The sequence below is a fragment of the Lissotriton helveticus genome, chromosome 1_1 (assembly GCF_964261635.1).
Source record: "Lissotriton helveticus chromosome 1_1, aLisHel1.1, whole genome shotgun sequence".
NCBI classification, from domain to species: Eukaryota; Metazoa; Chordata; class Amphibia; order Caudata; family Salamandridae; genus Lissotriton; species Lissotriton helveticus.
This window is the reverse complement of record NC_136057.1, coordinates 1,689,315,326-1,689,331,514: the sequence shown is the minus strand read 5'-3', so window position 1 is coordinate 1,689,331,514 and position 16,189 is coordinate 1,689,315,326. Positions and strand designations below refer to the sequence as shown.

The following is a 16,189-nucleotide window of genomic DNA, read 5'->3' as shown; positions in this document are numbered from 1 at the left end:
AAACGAATAGTTTCTTACCTGTCGGTGTAGTTTTGCAGCTTGAAGATCTTTCTGGATTCACTAGCGAACCCACCCACCTCCGCCAGAAAGATGAGACTGGATTAAGAGGTGGTAAAAACAGGGCAAAGATTTGAACATACTTGAAGGAAAAGCGGTGAAACAAATATTCAAACATTGCCATACTATTCGGGAACAAAACACAAACGGGGAAAAAAGAATCCGAAGATGGCGCCCAAGGGTGGGAGCTTCCGCAGGAAGCATGCCGTTGTCACAGGAAGGACACCAAAAGGTGGGACGTCGACGCCCACCTGGGCTACGGAAAAAAACAAACAAAGACTACGATTCCGGACCCAACAACTAGACCGCGGAATAATGCACAGCATAGTGAATCCAGAAAGATCTTCAATCTGCAAAACTACACCGACGGGTAAGAAACTATTCGTTTCTACGCATGGATGTACACAAAGTATTTAATTTGTCCTTGTCTCCAGATTGAGAGGAAACGTGCGAGGCTTGCAGGTCATTTCGGTCCAAAAAGACTGTGATCAGAAAGCTAAGGCACTTCGGATGTCTCGATGTAGCATAGAAGAGACACCCGGTCATTTCGGGTTCAGAGGAACCGGAACTTGAAATGGAGGCATATCCATCAGCAGCGGATGAGGGTAATCGATCTCCAGACCATGACTCTGAGTCGGATGCAGAATATGATGCCATCACTTCAGTGAAACAAACTGGGACTACTGTGCCCCCTCTGCCTCCACCCTGACCATAGCCGGCACAGACAATTCCCCAAAAGTCTGGACTGACTAGCTGTTTCTGGAACGTATAGCCTCTGCTTCGAAGAAGCAGCCTAGACCTCAAGTAGCCATTTCGAAGCCCTCCACCTCATAATCATTCTGACTTTCGACACCGAAACAATCCAAGTCAGACTCCACCCGGCTTCCCTCACCAAAGTCTTCAGAGTCGAAACACCGTACCCCCACACAAAAACTCGGCCTCGGAGCAAAAACCCTCGGCACTGAAAATAACCAGGACTAAACTAGTGTCAGTCGAAAAACAAACCGCAGCACCATATTCTCCAAGGACTGTACAACCAGTACTTGAGAACTTAGATCAACATCTGGATTCTTGGCAAAAACATTTAATGATTCGCCTAGGTGGACGAACAATCCTCACGAAATACCCTCATTCAGGGGCACAGGCTGCAAAAAGTCAGCTTCCTGTTGAAGATGCAATAGATCTTCCTATTTGTCCCAAGAAAGAAGAGGATGGAGGCAAAGCTGCTAGTCCACCCTACATTAGCCCTCCTCCAATCTCTGCCATACACACTCCATCACCACAACAGTCACCAGTTAATGACCCTCCAAATTCATCAGAGGTCTCATTACACTCCTTTACAGGGGTTGGGGGGATGATCCACATTCTATTACCACCACAAGATGACGGGGGCTTATAACCCAGATCTACCTTATAACACGACCCGGATCTATATCCATGAAGACCCTCCCCTCCTAATGACACTCCTGCTTACCACTATCTTATAAGTAGGGCAGCTACTTTACTTAAAGTTACCCTCCGCACTGAGCCACTGGCAGATGACTTCTGTTCTAAACTCTCTCGCCCACTCAGTGTTCCGCACAGTACCTTCCCATGCTTAAGGGTACGCTCAGGCACACTGAGGATATTTTTAACGACCCAGTTAGATCTAGGATTATTACTCCTAGGGTTGATAAAAATTAGAAGCCTTCCCCAATAGATCCTACATACATTAAAGGTCAGCTCATACCAGACTCTAGTGGTAGCCACTGCTCGTAAGCAGGCAAATTCTCAAACAACTGGTGACCCCGTGCGCCCCCCCCCCATCAGACCAAGAGAATAAACAGATAGATGCAGCAGGTAAGAGTGGTGGCAAAATCAGCCAACCATTGGAGAACTGCCAACTCCATTGGTCTCCTATCACACTATAATAGGGCACACTGGTATGAAATGGAAGGGATAGCTACAGTATCTCAGAGAAAAAGATAAGATGAGAGCTTACCAAATTGTCTCATCTTAAGAAGACATGCGTGCCTAACAATATCTGGCTTCAAGACAGAAGTTCAACAAGCTTTATTAGCCCTTCCCTTTGATGGTGAACATCTTTTTGGGCCACAGATCGATACCCTCTCAGAGAAAACAAAAAAAAGATAACGAGACTGCAAAAGCAATGGGATCACTGCAAACACAATCACAACATGGTTCCTTTAGCTGCTCCACTTATCATGGAGGATCCAAAATAACTTCCCCTGAGACATCCATCTCTAACAAAAAGACACAAAGTCAAACATCCTCTCCTAGAGGATACTATAGGGGCTCCTATAGAGGAAACAATCATAGAGGTAGAGGAAGTTTTACCAAGCCCTCCACCACCACCAAGCCTTGACTTGCCCACCATTTACCCCGATCACATAACTCCTGTGGGGGAAAGACTATAGCAGTTTCTTCTTGCATGCATAAATATTACATATGACCAATGGGTGTTGAATATTATCCAGCATGTTTATTGTCTGGAGTTCACTTCAACCTTGCACCCACAGATGTCAACAGACCATCAAACTGTTGAAAGAAGATTTGAAGCTCTTCTAGGCAAAAATAAAATGATTTGTGCAGTCTGTTAACTGGGCGGGGCTAACCAGAGCGGGGGGGGGGGGGGGAGTGGTTTGCACTCCTCAAGTGTGCATGTTCCCCACCAGTCTGCATTACACAGGCTTGTGAAGAACATGCACAGGCTTCCACAGGATTGCCGTTTTTTTCTTTTTTCAACCTCCTACCATCCCCTGTCCCGTAGCAGCCACTACTGGATAGAACTGATGCCATTACACCAACAGGGCACATGGTTCTATTCCCTTTACTTCCATATACCCAGAAAGGAGGGGCTCTGCGACCCATTCTAGACCTCAGACCTCTAAACGGGTACATTCTTTCAGAACATTTTAATGTGGTCACTCTTCAAGATGTCATGCCACTTCTAGAACAGGGAGACTTTATGGCTGCATTGGATTTAAAAGATGCAAACTTTCACATTCCAGTTCACCCAGCACATAGGCAATACCTCCGGTTTGCTTTCAACGAACAACACTTTCAGTTCAAACTGCTTCTGTTTGGGATCTCCACAGCCCCTTGGGTATTTACGAAATGCTTAGCAGTAGTAGCAGCCCACTTACGAATGCAAAACATACATGTTTTCTCTTATTGGGACAACTGGTTTATCAAAAGCAAAACATACTGCAAATGTTTGCAACACATACAAACAACCATAATCCTATTTAACCATATAGGTTTCACAGTCAATGCGGTCAAATCACACCTGCAACCTCTTGAGATACAGCCTTACTTGAGAGCCATCCTAAATTGTCACAAGGTGGAGCTTAGCCAAATGCAGCTCAGCTACAGACTTTCAAAACACTTGTTCCACAATTTCAGCCTCATAAGCAAATAACAGTAAGAACTGTTATGCGCCTGCTAACAACCATGGCATCATACATAGCCATAGTACTTCATGCCAGAATCAATATGTGCCTGTTACAACAATGCTTGGCACATCAGTGGTCTCAAGCTGAGGGTCAGTTAGAGGATCTAGTGTTGATCAGCCACCAAGCTTGCCACTCTCTACAATGGTGTAACTCCAAAAATCTACTACAGGGACAGGCTTTCATAGACTCAATTCCGCAAACGACCATAACAGACTCATCAGTGACTGAATGGGGAGCGCACACAAAGGAGTTAACTGTACATGGGCATTGGACACACAGTCCGTCTCTTCTGCATATCAATCACTTAGAGTTGCTAGCTGTTCACCTAGCGATGAAAGCATTCCTTCCTCACCTTATCAGCAAAACAGTCCTAATCAAAACAGAAAGTTACTACCATGTACACTCTGCAAATTAAAGGCAGGGACCAGATCTCCACATCTGTCTCTTCTAGAATAAAGCATCTGGAAGTACGCTCTCCAACACAACATTCAGTTGTTAGCAGAGTACATATCCGGGGTGGACAACAACTTGACAGATCTCCTCAGCAGGACATGCCAACAAGTCCATGAGTGGGAACTCAATACACAAGTGCTATACCCATTCTTACAGCAATGGGGGCAACTGGAAATAGACCTAATGGCAACACACAGCATGCAAAATGCTTAAACGCTGCCTCCAGGTTCCAACACCCAAGGGCAATGCACTATGGTTCTCTCTCCCTGCTTCCATTTGTAATACGCAAACCGCTGCAGACATCTGACACTCATCCTAGTTACTCCCACATGGGCCAGTCAACCATTTTTAGAACACTACTATAACTATCAGTAGTCTCACAACAAGTACTACCCAACAAGCAGGACCTTCTCACTCAAAACTAAGGAGCAGTAAGTCACCCAAACCCCAGATCTTTCCTTCTTCCAGTCTGGTTCATGAGGTCCTAGAATTTGGATATCCTAATTTACCTCAAGAATGTATGGATATTCTAAAAGAAGCAAGAAGGCCCACAACATGTGCCTGTTATGCTGCAAAGTGGAAACGCCTTGTTCACTATTGCCACTAAAAGGATATTAACTCATTAAATGCATCAGCTCAAAACATTATTTGCTACCTTCTTCACTTTCAAACTGTAGGGTTAGCTTTCACTTCTATAAAAATATATATCCTACAGCATTAACTGCATATCTTCAAAATAGGGAACACATATCTATATTCAAAGTTCCTGTAATCAAAGCCTTCCTAGAAGGTCTCAAAAGAGTTATTCCACTGAGAGCTGTACCCATACCAGCGTGGAATCGTAATATTGTGCTATCATGGTTCATGGATTCACCATTGGAACCTCTTTGCATGTGCCCTTTACAATTTCTATCATGGAAACTTTAATTTCTCACCGCAGTCACTTCCCTCAGACGGGTTGGTGAGATGCAATCATTAACTTTGGAAGAACCATTCTTCCAAATACACAAAGACAAAGTAGTACTATGAACTAATCCTAAATTTCTACCAGAAGTAGTCTCACAGTTCCACATGAATCAATCTATTGAGTTGCCTGTGTTCTTTCCTCAGCCAGACTCTGAAAGAGCATAACACACAAATGTTAAAAGGGCACTAATGTACTACATTGATAGAACACAATCATTTTGCAAAACTCAAAAATGTATTTGTAGCTTTCTCCATACCACATAACAGTAAAGCAATTTCCTAATCCAGTATCTCACGTTGGATAATAAAAATGTATCCTGTCCCACCAAAAGCTCACTCTACATGTAAAAAAGGAGCTCCTATGGCATTTCTGGGGAATATACCAATAGCGGACATATGCATAGCAGCTACATGGACTACGCCTCACCAATTTTCAAAACATTACTGTGAAGATGTCATGGCACAACAACAATCCAATGTTGATCAAGCAGTACTACACACTTTATTTTAAACAAATATACCTAGCAGAGGTTAGCCACTGCTTAGAAGAACTGCTTTTTAGTCTATGCTAAGCATGTGCATCTACAGTCATACATGCTGACAAATGGTGAATGTTACTTACCCTGTAAGCATCTGTTTGTGGCATGTAGTGCTGTAGATTCACAAGCACCCACCTTCCTTGCCGGTGACATATGTTGATTGCATTTCTCCACCTCCTACATTACATTATTTTTGCATGGTCCTTTCCATAGAATACATTATCCTTACACTCCATCCTCACATACGAAATGGAAAACAATGTAACAATGGAGTCGAGGACATGCGAGCATGCGCATTGCAAGCAAGAGGAGGGCGGAGTCACTACACCTTGTGACTCGAAAGACTTATTTGAAGAAAGCCAACTTGCACACTTCCGAACCCAACACAAGATGGCAGACTTAAGCTATGTGTGTGAATCTACAGTACTACATGCCACAAACAGGTACTTATAGGGTAAGTAACTTTCACCGTGTGTGTGTGTGTGTGTGTGTGTGTGTGTGTATATATATATATATATATATATATATATATATATACTGTATTTTCTGGCGTATAAGACGACTTTTTAACCCTTGAAAATCTTTTCAAATGTTGGGGGTCGTCTTATACGCCGGGGTCATTTTATGAGCAAGCGAATATAGCCCAAACCCTATATTTTAAAGGAAAAGTAGGGGGTCGTCTTATACGCCCAGTCACCTTATACGCCAGAAAATACGTTATATATTCTTTTTTCTCCATTGAAGTTCTTGTGCGTCTAATGGAGGGTGAATTTCCTTGTCCTGCTGTAACACATGCTGTTTTTTTCTCCAGATGCGGGTGCCCTTGCAGGATGGCCGCAGAAGCAAATCAATAGAAGAGAGAGAAGAGGAGTATCAGCGAGTCAGGGAGCGAATATTTGCACGAGAAGTACGTACACAGAGCCAAAACCATTGTGCAGCAACTTAATTGTGGTAGCTGTCTTTTCACCTCTGACATCACACGAAGCAGCATGTTCCCCAGGGATTATCACAAATAAAAGCTTCCTTTACCAGTATGCCATTAGACTAGAAGCAGCCATAACCACATTGACGTAAAACCAAGAGCTCCCCCTATGGTATTGACATAAAACAATGAAAAGTACACAACGTTGATACTGGATGGTTTTATTTACTCAGCTGACCTGTTTACTCTTAGGAAACCAAGTATACCAGATGCCCCTTTATTGTATGCATTTTCTTGGGACGTTAGTAACTGTTATAATGCCAGTTTGTTTGCAGTGATACTGTGGTGGCCATAAGGCAACAAATAAAATTGGGAAAGGTGATGAAGGGTTTTTAAAAGACCCTGGAAGAGACTGGGGTTTTGAAGTGTATAAATACTAGTGTATTCAGTTCGAATATGCCTCTTCACTCCGCATGTAATGAATCCGCATGCTGTCACAACGCGGTCGTAATAACGACCGTGTTGTGACAATGCATTACATTACTCTGCAAGTCGTTACGACGACTTGCGGAGGTGGGGCGCTGGATGTTGCAATAGTAAAATTTACTATTCCAACTCCAGTCTGTGCAGACTTTAGATACATTTCTCAGGAAATTGTTTTCGGTCACCTGAATAGTCAGTATTCGCATACCCAAAGTTTCACTGCCGAAGGTGGCCATTGTAACACATTTGGCCTTACAAGCATCAAGTAATAATTTCGGGGACTTCTGCCCAGTGTCCCTTGTAAAATCTTGAAGCCTGGAAATTGCACGTTGAAGGGCCCCTCTATATGTAGATAAGAGGTTTCCAGCTGGGGCCTGAATTGAGGAGCAAACCCACGTAGAACAAATGGTACACCCTGGATAAAACCCAACCATTAGCTGAGGGGTTACGACATTTGACATTCCTGGGACCCACAACCATAGAGTGCAATTATAACCTTAGATACAGCCTATAATAAAACTGGTATGGCTCTTTACCCTGCTTTAGGGATGTCAGTTTCAACTTCAGTTAAGACCTCCTCTAAGCGATTAATATACATAATAAATAAGAGGGGGGTAAGAATACAGCCCTGACAAGCACCTTTAGTTATCTCAAAGTGCTTAGTACATTCTCCATCAAATCTAACCACCCCTGTGAGATCTATGTAAATCTCTCATGAAATTGAGTGGGGTCCACCCCCAGTGAACCAAGCTCATCCCACAGCATTTCTCTATTGATACAGTCAAATGCTGATTCGAGATCCATGAATGCTAGATGGACTGAGGCCTTGTGAATGTATGGGTCAAATGTACAGATTTAGATTTTGTTCTACTTGCCATGCCCTGATCAAAAACCATATTGCAAGTCAGAGAAGATCCCTTTGTCATTGGCCCAGTTGGAAAGCCACTCCAATATAACGCTCCCTTTTACCTTCACCTTCATATTGATTAATGATATTGGTCTATGACATGTGTGGTCCCGCCTGCCCCTTTTTTTAAAAATCCGGATTATAACTGAACGCTTCCAGGCCTCTGAGTGTGGACCTATAATGGTCGCATTTATGCATAGTGTTAAAACAGGGGCCCATAGAGCCACCAACTGTTTCAACAGGTCACCCGGCACACCATTCGCGCCAGGAGCATTGCCTTGAGTGACACCAGTATGGGTTCTTTGACTTCTGACCACTGAAGAGTAAGTGTATCAGGAGTGGGGTTTGGGCCAGATGCTAAAGTGTTGCATTCATAAAGAGATGAAAAGTGATTTATCCAAGCGTGTGCCGGTGCTGAAACGGCCTGGTCTGAGAGCTGAAGTCCCTTAATGAAGGGTTAGTTTATGATCCCCAAAAACTTAGTGCTATCCTTAGAGGCACAAGCCTCTACTAGGTGTGACCATAGCGCCTCCTTAAGTTGCAGTTTCCTAGTAGTAACTGCTGATTTATAGACTGATCTGCACCTTTTGATTTCATTCCTAGCTCTGGGGGCACATTTAAGAGAGGACAACAGTTCTCTCTTTGCCCTTGTACAATTTTTATTGAACCCCCTACAGGGCTTAGGTGGACCTATGGGTCCTGGACAAGTAAGGGCCTGCTTGGCTTACTCACAAATAAAGTTATAAGTGCTTAGTATATCCGAATCTGGGTTTGTGTCATCAAGACAGAGCATAGACTATTCCTGACAGAACCTTAACATATTTGCATTAAATTCCCTGGGGATAATGTCTCCCCATTTTATTTTATGCTCTTAATTCTTGGTATTTCATAATAAACTGTACAGAGCACTTATACCCCCAGGCTTTTACCCCACATAAAAGAAGCAGTCAAGGGGTTGTGATCACTATGGAAATTACATTTAGGAGCAATATCCATCAGGGAGGAAAAGAGACCCCTAGATACAAAGATGTAATCAATAAAGAATCTAGCTCTCTGACACTTAAAGGTAGGGATGCCATCCGGCTGTCACAGTGCTTGCAAGGAGAGTAAGTTACATAAATTAAAATTTGCAACCAGATTATTTAGGGTAGTCCCTTGGGGGGAGTGTCTAACATGCACATGGTGAACTAGGGGCCTTTTAGAATCCTTAGGATCATATAAAAAACAATCCATAAATGGGGGTAAATTAAAATCTTTAGTTAAAATCAAATCAATGTTTTTAATGGAGGAAGAGGAGAGAAAAGCATCAAGAAACCTCTCAACCTCCGCTAGAATGTCTGCGTCATTGCCATGCAGGGGGTTATATATATTGATAAGTAGGATATTTTGCGAGTTGTCAAATATTAATAGAACCGCCAAAAATTGTCGATAGTCAGTAGGGATCATTTTAACATTGCGGACTAGGTCCACCCTCGCAAGAGTGACTAGGCCCCCTCTGGCTTGACCACTTGGAGAGTGGAAAGCCCTTGATACTAAAGGACACTAAGCCTTCCATGAAGAATTCCCCTTTTGAGTCCCATATCTCCTGCAAATTGATAATATCATGGGCTTCCAAGAAAACTACAAATTTGGAACCCCCTGCTTTACCCTGAATGCCTGCAATATTCCAACTCATAATACTCAGGTAATTGGTGGGCTCACTGGAGTTTGCACAAAGCTAGGTAGTATCAGTCTTGGTCTGAACCAGTCAGTCCAACTCATTCATTCCTGTTAGTGCTTCAAATCGATTTTCCAATAAAATAGGAGCACTTGTGAACCAAGTCGGGTGAGTATTATGTATTTTTGCCCCCTCCCTGGAAAATACGGTCCCTCTTTGGTCCACTCCCTCTCTCGAAATGGGCTTATAAAAAACACCTAGGGAAGAGCCAAGATTGATCCCGATGGAAAAGGAAGGGATGCAAATTTGCTCAGGATAAAACCTGATCTCCACAATTATGCAAAGTTAACCACTCTGCAGCTTTGGGGCTGTTCCCGATCCATCCTGTTCGCCTAATCATAATGATTTCCTCAAATGACCACTGGGATTGGTGAGTAGAACGTTTTTCAGAAAACCAGTGTACCACCTTATTTTTTACTTGGTCATATGCCTCGGTTGCAGCCTTTTTTAGTGGGGGTACATTCAGTAGAACTAAAACGTAAGGTGTACATGTTGGTGGGAGTTGCAAGTTTGCTTCATTAAACGCAGGGGACTCAGACGTTCTACCTTCAACCACATCAGGATGGTGAATAACACCCCAGACTTAATGGTCACCGTGTTCCTTAGAGGGTTGGGTACTCATTCCTACCCCCAGAGGGTAAGAAGAAAGCAAAGCCCACTGACCAGAACTCCACCCTGAGCACCTATTCCTGAGCGGAGTTGGCCAAATGATTGGGGATAACCCAGGTGTCCACACTAGTAGGTACGATGGGGCCCAAGGAGGGGGTTGGCAGTGGCTGACCTTTGGGTATGGTGTGCATGAGCCCAACCTCTTTACTAAGGGAGTCTGCGACTCCTTCCAATCTCGAGACCTTCTGTATAAGTTTGTTTAGGACCCCGCTACATTCTATCCAGTCTATTTTGGGGAATCTAGCGAGTTTCATGATCCAGGCACTGATGGCAATGCCCACTACTCCCAACTCTCCCTGTGGTATTGTGCTTCAGCGCCCCTCTTCCCCACCCCTTTTCTAGTATGTGCAGAGTTGTGTGCACTGGTTGTCCATCTGGGCAATGGCGGAAGAAGCATTTGTCTGGGCCTCTGCGACTAGAGGGGGTTGTCCAGCAGATATGGGGTGTGTCTGGATCTGCGTACTATAAGCATCTAACAAATATGTGGGAGTAGGGGGGGGGGGGGAGGACTGTTGGCCCATTTGTTTGGCCCAATTGTACCTCTACATTGGATGTCTCTTTTGAGAGGACTCCTATTGCATTATTAAAAAAAATACAAAATGGTGCTGTTTGACCTGAGGGGCTTATCTTTCACATTAACAGTTTCAGCTTACCTTTTTCCCACGATTCATGTGATAACCACACAAGCAAGAATCAAAGCACTCAATATAAGGAATAAGAAAGAATAATCAGAAGTCCCCTGGTTGATGGTATGTATGCCTATCAGGATTAGTGGAACTATGCACCCTGGGTCAAAAAAATCCCAGCATGGAGGTAGAACAGCCGAAGCAGCCCCCATCCAGCAGGGCACAGGCAAGAAAAGGTCCGAACAGTGGAGATGACACATGGGTGCTTGATCACTTGGGCAACAAAGTCCAACAAACAAGGTTCACAGAGCAGTACTGTACCAACAGTAGCAGTGGCAATAACGTTGCCCTCATACCTCTTCCCCCGTTTCCTTCTGACCCCCGCCTCCACCCACACACCCATGTACACCAAGGTCGCAGGAGTGGGAATGATGACAGTAGCAGGACTGTAGGATCACTCCTTGACTACTTTGGACCATTCAATTCAATTATTGGCCTTCTTGCTTGCCTGCCTGCTTGGTTGCTTGCTCTGACGGTAGGATTAGGATGATGACGATGATGATGATGATGATGATGGAGTGATGGTGGAGTGATGGTCAGGCCTTGGTTATAGTCTGACTTCCCTAGTCTAAACAGAATTCCCAATGGCTCCCAGTAGCCGAAGCCAGTAACTGCACAACAGGGCGTAGCAACCGCCCTCTCCTCTCACGACTGCGGAGGGTTTTCATTTGAGCATAGAAATGCCACTTCAGCAAGACTGGAAAAGAGATCAAGGCAAAAAGGAACTAAATCTCAGTCAGGGCACTGTATGCACTATTTGCCCCTCTGAGGCTGTATGCCAATTTTTGCTAGTATCGCGAAATCTGTAGAAACAGAACCTCATTTGTTTTTGTAAGTGAGTTATTATTTAATTTGAGTGCCCAAATAGGTTTGACTCCATATAGTTACAAGCTGATATAATAACAATATAATATCCATATAATACTAGTGACAGCACTAGTGTGCTAGTATCTAAGTAAAACATCTTTGAGGGTATCATTCAGCAACTACCCAGCATGATTGTATCATGACCATGGTGCATGTGGCTACTTGATGCCTCTTAGGACGATAGGTTGGGCATCTGATGGAGACTTTTAGCAGCAGATTCCTTACCATAGAATTATCCCTGGGCATTAGACTGGGTTCGGACATTTTTCATGAGCAGTTCACCTGCAGGCCGTTAGGTGGCGTTGTTCACTCCGTGTGGCTTTGTCAGCGCTGGAAGTGATGTGCGCGGTACGTATATAGGTGCCACCCCTTTGCGCTGAAGTCAGATCTGTTCTTTCTGCACCAGTCAGCGCAGATCTGGAGAGAGCTACCCCCTGTTTTTTTTTTTACTGACCTTTGTTCTACTTTTGTTGAAGTGATTTTTAAAGACTTATCTCCTGTGATGGCAGTGATGTGCACGAGGAAGGCTGGCTTCAAGCCCTGCGCTGCCTGTCCCTGGCAAATATGAGTGATGGAACGGTACCTTGTCTGCTTCTGGTGCGACGACGATGCCAAGACCTGTGTCGATTGTTGCACCAAGCACCCGAAGGCCTTGAGGGAGAGATCCCTCAAGCGCTTTGCTGCTCAATGTGCGGCACCACAGAGTCAAGAGGAAGGTCCCGGAGCAATTGATCTTCAGGGCAGACGTCAGACGAGAGGAGGAAGCGTTGTCATTCGAGGCATGGCTCCACGATTAGGCCTGGGAGTTTCAGGGTGCCGGAGCGATCCCTGCCGACTTTGCGAGTTCTAGAAGGCCATGCACCTCGTATTTGGACGGTCCATTCTTGCTTCCTTTCCTTCAGGCCCCACGTGTTAGGAAGGAGACCCCACTGGTTCTTCTCCAGCGCTTCCACCCCCGGCTTCAGTCTTACCCCTTGCATCCACGGATGGCTCTGGACTGGCATCGGCAGTACCGCCTTGACCTTCCCAAGCACCAATGCCAATGCTCTCGCCGCCATCTCCATTCTCATTTCTGACATGGAGCCAAAAGGGCATCATCCAGCCGGGAGTGACTACTTCAGAACCGCTTCGCCCGTGTAATAAAGCCCTCACTCCCGTCCTACTGGGGACTTTGTCCAAACTCTGCACAGGGGCTCCTGTGACGACCACCACCGCCCACTCTGAACCCAACTTCCTTAAGCAACACAATACACTCTAGAGCTTGATAGTTTAAGCCTCCACCTCCTGTGTAAATCCTGGCATGTTCCCTACCACCCCACCATATAGGGAATCCAAGAGGCTGGACACCTTAGGAAAGAAAATGCTTTCTTCCATCAGCCTGGCACTGTGGACTGTGAACACTGCGTGACTTTTGGGCCGTTAACCCCATGCTCTGTGGAATTAGGTTGCTCAGGTGCTGCCTATGGTCCTGCAGGAGGCCTGAGCCTTACTCCCAAGCTATGTCCAACAGAGAGATTCTGTGAAGTTCAAGATTCGATGTGGGCTGCACAAGACCAACATGCTGGGCATAGATTTTTATTCTACGGTGGGCTAATGGCTGCACGCCGGACTAAGAACTATTGGCTTTTCCAGGGATGTCCAAATGTCGCTTATGGACATGCCCTTTTGATAGCTCCTGTCTCTTTGGAAACAAGGCAGGCTCAGTGTTGGAGCACGTCAATTATAGCAGAGCTACGGCCAGGTCCTCGGACCTTTCCATGGCCCCTTGCCAACCCCAGTCTGCTTTTCACGGCCACAGAAGGAGCTTCCAGCTGCATGCAGCCCCCACTGCGCTCACGGCCACAGAAGGAGCTTCCAGCTGCATGCAGCCCCCACTGCGCTCATTTTTCCCAGTCTCTGTGGCCGGGGGTGCTGTACCCACAGACCCTGTGGGCCGGGCAGCCAGAGGTCAGGCCAGTCCACCACTCCTCCGGCAAACAAAGCCTCCAAACCTTGATCGTTTGCAATCTTACCATAATGGGATACTCCATCATCTGCCCCGCTGGAGATCTAAAACATCAGACCACTGGGTGTTTAAGATTGTCCAAATGGGCTACTCCTTCCCCTCTGTGACTCCCCACCACCCACTTGAGACAGGCTGATGCAGGACCATCTCTGCTAAGAAGTGCCTCTCTCTTGGCCGAGGGAGCAATATAGAGGGTGCCAATGCCAGAAGTAGGTTTTGGAGCTAGTGCAGATCGGATGTATATGCCTTCCAGCAGGCAGATTTGACAATGTTTAGGTACACGCTCTTTGAAGCTACTAAGATTGAAAGAGCACTCAAAGCCGAGCCACAAGCCCCTCCAAGAAATGCCTCTATGATTGCTGGAAACTGGGGTGAGTTTGTAACCTAGTGGGTGCCTGGGACACTGGCCAGTTACAGGTGAACTTTTCCGATATCCCTATGTTTTTGTCTTTAACCCAGCAAAGCTTTGCAGTGAATTCTTCAAAAAGGTTATTTGACAGTTTTACTTTTTCTGTCTTTGCCGGACTAACTGTGATAGTTTAAATACCCATTGTGATGGGTTTTTCTTACATGTTTGTCATGCAATATCCCTCCTAACCAGTTTGTCATGTCCCCATTAAGACCATAACTTAGTCTTGACATACTGAACATGTCTGCTTTTCAAACCTATGCATAGTTGTTTGGTGCGTCTCCTGACTCTAAAAGTTATCTCCCTCGTTCCAATTACATCATATAATTGTTTGAGTGAACTGTAGGCTGCTTCTGTGCTGCCATTCTGCACAATATTCTTTCCAGATAAATTGATAGTGTGGAATCGAAAATTTTGAACACCATCCATGTTGGGTGGTTGATCATTCTTTCAGTGTTTTTTGCTCCTTCTTACCCTTCAAAAGAGGGGGAGAAGCTACATCAATTGGACCCTCTAAAAAAGGTTTGAGTTTTTATATTTATCATACCAAGGCCCGTCTAGTGGACAAATCAGCTCTGTGTGGGTTTTCTGGTGCAAAATAAAAAGGTGGTACAGAAGAGGACGTTAAGGTTCATAACTCTTTGGATCAAAATGTGCTGTGCACTGAACAATAAAGGGGCCCCTGAGGTTTGTAGAGCTCATTTCACCAGGGCCAACCCCATTTTGATTGCATGGGCATATGGGTACCTGTCCTTAATATCCGTCACACTACTACATGGGCATCGATGCATACATTTGGAAAGAACTACTCCCTTGGTAGCCTGGTGTGACAGAAAGGGCAATTTGCCTGCTTGGTTCTGCATGACTTTTTGATTTGAGTCCATTCTCCATACCCTCCTCTTTTGGGGAGCTACTGCTTTAGTATCTATTCTAAGGTGAGGAATCGACAGTTGGAAATATCCATCAAATAACATGTTACTTACCTTTGGTAACATTCTTTCTGGCGCATACTCTAACTGCAGATTCCTCACTTACCTTCCAACTCCCCTTTCTGTAGACTGACCTCTTTATAACATCTGAACAGGTCCCAAGTTAGTGAGCAGCACAGTTACCTACAAATCTTTACTTCCGCATCAGAGAGTGCAAAAAGAAATGAGAAAAAACATGACATCAATCAATCAATCAATCATGCCATTTGTATAGCGCACTACTCACCCAGGAGGGTCTCAAGGCGCTTGGGGGGGAGGGGTATCCTACTGCTCGAACTGCCAGGTCTTGAGTTGTTTCCTGAAGGCGAGATGGTCCTGGGTCAGCCGAAGGTGGATGGGGAGGGAGTGCCAAGTCTTGGCAGCCAGGTAAGAGAAGGATCTTCCTCCGGCGGTGGCTCTTCAGATGCGTGGTACGGCTGCGAGGGCGAGGCTGGTGGACCGTAGCTGGCGGGTGGGCGTGTAGAAGGTCAGGCGGTCGTTGAGGTACTTGGGGCCCAGGTCGTGGAGAGACTTGTGTGCGTGGGTGAGGAGCCGGAACGTGATCCTCTTGTCGATGGGGAGCCAGTGCAGGTTCCTCAGGTGGCTGGAGATGTGGCTGCGTCGGGGGACATCCAGGATGAGTCGGGCGGAGGCGTTCTGGATGCGCTGGAGTCTTTTCTGTAGCTTGGCTGTGGTTCCGGCGTAGAGGGCATTTCCGTAGTCCAGTCGGCTGGTGACGAGTGCCTGGGTGACAGTCTTCCTGGTCTCGGTCGGGATCCAGCGGAAGATCTTGCGAAGCATACGCAGGGTGTTGAAGCACGATGAGGAGACGGCGTTGACTTGTCTGGTCATCGAGAGGGAGGGGTCCAGGATGAAGCCCAGGTTGCGTGCGTGGTCGGTTGGCTTGGGTGCGGTGCCTAGGGCTGGGGGCCACCAGGAGTCGTCCCAGGCGGAGGGCGAAGATCCCAGGATGAGGACTTCCGTCTTGTCCGAGTTCAATTTCAGGCGGCTGTCCTTCATCCACTCGGCGACGTCTTTCATCCCTTCGTGTAGGTAGGTTCTGGCGGTGTCGGGGTCTCTGGTGAG

At 45.8% G+C, this 16,189-nt stretch overlaps 1 protein-coding gene across 4 annotated transcripts in view; it reads left to right on the top strand.

The window, feature by feature from the left end:
- Positions 1–16,189, top strand: part of R3HDM2 (R3H domain containing 2) — a 906,692-nt gene that overhangs the window by 485,363 nt on the left and 405,140 nt on the right. For all 4 annotated transcript variants that reach the window (XM_078688982.1, XM_078688980.1, XM_078688983.1 and 1 more), the window contains one exon: positions 6,282–6,377. In XM_078688982.1, the coding sequence (XP_078545108.1) occupies positions 6,282–6,377 (96 nt within the window). The remainder of the gene's footprint in view (positions 1–6,281; positions 6,378–16,189) is intronic.